The 4,121-nt window shown below is 65.6% G+C and overlaps 1 protein-coding gene across 1 annotated transcript; it reads left to right on the plus strand.

The window, feature by feature from the left end:
- Window positions 1-323: 323 nt before the first annotated feature.
- On the plus strand, window positions 324-3,348 carry KLF2 (KLF transcription factor 2). The gene is made up of 3 exons (XM_049877295.1): window positions 324-484; window positions 1,166-1,985; window positions 2,676-3,348. The coding sequence occupies exons 1-3, from the start codon at window positions 410-412 to the stop codon at window positions 2,849-2,851; spliced, it is 1,071 nt and encodes a 356-aa protein (XP_049733252.1). The 5' UTR covers window positions 324-409; the 3' UTR covers window positions 2,852-3,348.
- The last annotated feature ends 773 nt before the right edge of the window (window positions 3,349-4,121 follow it).

The raw sequence follows: 4,121 nt of genomic DNA on the forward strand, positions 1-4,121 counted from the left end.
TCCCAGGCCTCACACAGGCGGGAGCCGGGGAGCCCTGGGCGTCCCGCCGCTGTTATGCGCGCGTGTTGACGCCGTCGCCGGGGAGACGGGCGGGGGCGGGCCGGACAGGAGGCGGGGCCTGGCGGCGCTAAAGGGGCTTGGCCGGCCTAGCACAGAGCCCCGGCGGCCGCAGCGGCCCAGCGGCTGCCGCCCGCCGGCTTATATACTGCGGCTAAATTTAGGCTGCGCCCCGAGCTCGTCCCCATCCGGGACGCGTTTCCGCCGCCGCCGCCGTGGCCCGGCCCCCGTGCGCGCGCGCCTATAAGGCTGGGCGGGCCCGCGGCGGCCGCAGAGCCGTCCCGCCCGCGTCCCGACCCACCCGCCCGTTCGCCGCTCGCCTCTCCCAGTCCGCGTCCGCGCCGCCCGGGCCATGGCGCTGAGCGAGCCCATCCTGCCGTCCTTTGCTACGTTCGCCAGCCCGTGCCGCGAGCGCGGCCTGCAGGAGGTGAGGGCGCGGCCCGGGCTGCCGGGTTGGCCCGGGTGGCGGGCGCGGCAGTAGAACGCGGGCGGCGGGGACATCAGGGTGGCGGGCGCTGGGGGCAATAGAAAGCCAGGGGCGGAGATTGCAGGGGCAGAGATTGCGCGCGGGGGGAGTGGCGGGGAAGGCAGGGACCACAGAGTACTGCAGGGACATTGGGCGCAGGATGCGGTAGGGCAGTAGAATGCGGGCCGCGGGGACGACAGGAAAATCCCGACGGGAGTAGGCGGGGCAGTGGAACGCGGGCTGTGGGAGCAGCAGGCGCGCTGAGCAGCGGGGACGCGGGACGGGGGACAGCGGGCGGTCGGAGCGGCAGGGACCGCGGGGAGGGGGGACAGCTAGCGCGGGATGCATCGGGGACCGCAGGAAAATCGGGGCTGGGACGGGCGAGTAGAACACGGGTGGCAGGGACGGCGAGCGCGGGAGGTGGGGACCAGAGGCAGCCGGGTCAGCGGGCTTCGGGACTGCCGGGCAGTAGAACGCAGGTGGCGGGAATTGCAGGGACATCAGGGAGCCGAGTTAGGGACAGCGGGGAAGGGGATGGTGAGACCAGGGACAGCAGGAATAGCGGGCGCGGGGGGCGGCAGCGATGGCAACCGGGGGTCCGCCGCGCGCTCATGCCCGTCCCTGTCGCCCTGTCGCCCACAGCGCTGGCCGCGCGCCGAACCCGAGACGGGTGGCACCGACGACGATCTCAACAGCGTGTTGGACTTCATCCTGTCCATGGGGCTGGACGGCCTGGGCGCCGAGGCCGCCCCGGAGCCACCTCAGCCGCAGCCGCCCGCCTTCTACTACCCGGAGCCCGGCGCGCCGCCGCCCTACGGCGCCCCCGCGGGCGGCCTAGTGTCCGAGCTACTGCGGCCGGAGCTGGACGCGCCGCCGCCGCCGGGGCCACCGCCGGGGCCCGCGGTGCACGGCCGCTTCCTCCTAGCGCCGCCCTGCCGCCCAGTCAAGGCCGAACCTCCCGAGGCCGACGGCAGCGCCTACGGTTGCGCGCCCAGCCTGGCCCGCGGGCCGCGCTGCCTCAAGCGCGAGGGAGGCCCTGGCGCCGCCTGCCTGCGGGGCCCCGTGGGCCGGCCGCCGCCCTGCGACACGCCGCCACTCAGCCCCGACGGCCCCTCGCGCCTGCCTGCGCCCGGGCCGCGCGCCGCCTTCCCGCCACCCTTCGGGGGCCCAGGCTTTGGCACCGCGCCCGCGTCGGGCCTACACTTCGCGCCGCCCGCCGCCGCCTTCGGCCTCTTCGACGACGCGGCTGCAGCTGCTGCCGCACTCGGCCTGGCGCCGCCAGCCGCCCGCGGGCTGCTCACGCCGCCCGCCTCGCCGTTAGAGCTGCTGGAGGCCAAACCCAAGCGCGGCCGCCGCTCCTGGCCCCGCAAGCGCACAGCTACGCACACCTGCAGCTATGCCGGCTGTGGCAAGACGTACACCAAGAGCTCACACCTCAAGGCGCACCTGCGCACGCATACAGGTGGGGCGCACTGGGGACCTCTTCGGGGCTCAGGAGGTGGGAGTATGGCCCGGTTGAGGACCCCCTGGGGGTGAGGCTGAGGATCCTGGGGGCGTGGCTCAGGAGGTGAGCGTAGGGGCATGCTGGAGACTTTCCTGGGGTGTGGCTCAGAAGGTGGGGTAGAAGCCCACTGGAGACCCCCGCTAGGGGCGAGACTGAGAATGCCTAGGAGTAAGGTTCAGGAGGTGGGGGCAGCGGCTGGTTGAGAACCCCCTGGGGGGCGAGGCTGAGGATCCCCGGGGGCGTGGCACAGGAGGTGAGGGTAGGGGCACTCTGAGGACCACCCTGGAGGCGTGGCTCAGGAGGTAGAGTAGGAGCCCTTTGGGGACCCCCCTGGGGGCGAGACTGAGGACCCTCTCGGAGTGTGGCTCAAGAGGTGGGCGTAGAGGTGTCCACTTAGCATCCCTTGGGACCAGGCTGATGCTCCTCTGGGGGCGTGGCTCAGAACGTTGAGGAGGGGGCGTGCGCTTAGGACTCTCTAGGGGCGAGGTTTACAGGTTGGGGAGTGAGGGGCGCATGCTGAGGAGCCCTAGGAGCTCAGAACATTGGAGGGTGTACTTCCGGGTACCAGGGTAGCCACTTTCTGGGTGTGGGGCGAACGCCGGGGGACAAAAGCGGGAAACTGAGGCTCGCCCTGCCCCCTCCCCGCAGGCGAGAAACCCTACCACTGCAACTGGGACGGCTGCGGCTGGAAGTTCGCGCGCTCGGATGAGCTCACGCGGCACTACCGCAAGCACACGGGCCACCGGCCGTTCCAGTGCCACCTGTGCGACCGCGCCTTCTCGCGCTCAGACCACCTGGCGCTGCACATGAAGAGGCACATGTAGCCAGGACGCCCCCCGCCCCCCGCGCTGGCTGTGGCAGGTCCCACACGCCGGCGCGGCCCCTTCTTGACTGTGACTGGTATTTATTAGGCCCAGAGGACCGGGCCCGGCATAGCGTGGCCACCGAGGGGCTCCCCGGGTCCGCCCACCCGGCCCCTGGCCCCCACGGAAGGCCCGGTGGGAGAAGACGCCCACATCCTCCTTGACGAGTTTTGTTTTCAAAATGGTGCAATAATTAAGTGTCTTCTTCCCTGCTCCGGGTCTACACTAGAGGCTCGAGGCTCGACGCTCTACGCCTTGTGAGAAATACAGCCTTAATGTGTACTGTCTGCGACGTTTTTTATATAATATTGTACATAGCGACTCTGACAGATATGGTATTAATGTAAATAGGAAGACGATGGGCACTTTGAACGCCTGTTTCGTTTTTATAAGAAAAAAACTTTTTGCTGTTTTTTAATAAAATAAAAAAAAAAAGTTTTGCATCTTTCCAAAAATCACAGCGCTAGTCTGCCTGCTTGGGGCCTGGGGAGGGCTTTAGTGGAGGGTCGCCTGGCAGAAGAGTGTTGCATGGTTCTGGCCAGACCTGTGCCCAGGGTTGCCATCTGCAGTGCCCAGCTGCCAGGAACCTGTGGGTTTCCCTATAAATTTAAACACTGCATTTTAAGACTGAGGGAGGGTTATTTTAAGGTTGTTCCCTGGGCCATAAATTGCCTCCCTGGAGAAAGGGCCAGTCCCACTGACGTGGCAGCCTCAGGACTGAAAAAAGCCGCCTTCTGAAAGCTTCTGCGGTTTTAGCCAAACTTTGGGAGTGTGCAGGCACAGATCTCCAATCTTCCTAAAACAAAACCAAACCAAACCCGCTGCCATCGCATCGATTCTGACTCATAGCAGCCCTATAGGGGAGTGTAGAACTTCCCCATAGGGTTTCCAAGGAGTACCTGGTGGGTTCTAACTGCCTACCTTTTGGTTAGCAGCCGTAGCTCTTAACCACTGTGCCACCAGCATTTTCTCCAGTCTTCCTAGGGAGCTTAAATTTATGGGTAATATTTGGAGTTTCTGATGAGCTTTGTCTTTTACTAGTCTTGCTACTTAACTAAAAGGTTGGCAGTTCAAACCCTCCCAGAGGCACCTTGGAAGAGGCCTGGTGATCTGCTTCCAAAAGTTCAAAGCCTTGAAAACCCTATGGAGCACAGTTCTGCTTTGCACACATGGGGTTGACATGAGTTAGAATTGACCCGAGGGTAACTAACAACAACAACATCTTGCCTTT

Source organism: Elephas maximus, chromosome 3 (genome assembly GCF_024166365.1).
Source record: "Elephas maximus indicus isolate mEleMax1 chromosome 3, mEleMax1 primary haplotype, whole genome shotgun sequence".
NCBI lineage: Eukaryota > Metazoa > Chordata > Mammalia > Proboscidea > Elephantidae > Elephas > Elephas maximus.

Coding starts and splice junctions, on each gene's coding strand:
- KLF2 (XM_049877295.1), top strand. CDS start 410: ATGGCGCTGAGCGAGCCCATCCTGCCGTCCTTTGCTACGTTCGCCAGC. Junction 485..1,165: donor GCGAGCGCGGCCTGCAGGAG/GTGAGGGCGCGG, acceptor TGTCGCCCACAG/CGCTGGCCGCGCGCCGAACC. Junction 1,986..2,675: donor GCACCTGCGCACGCATACAG/GTGGGGCGCACT, acceptor CCCTCCCCGCAG/GCGAGAAACCCTACCACTGC.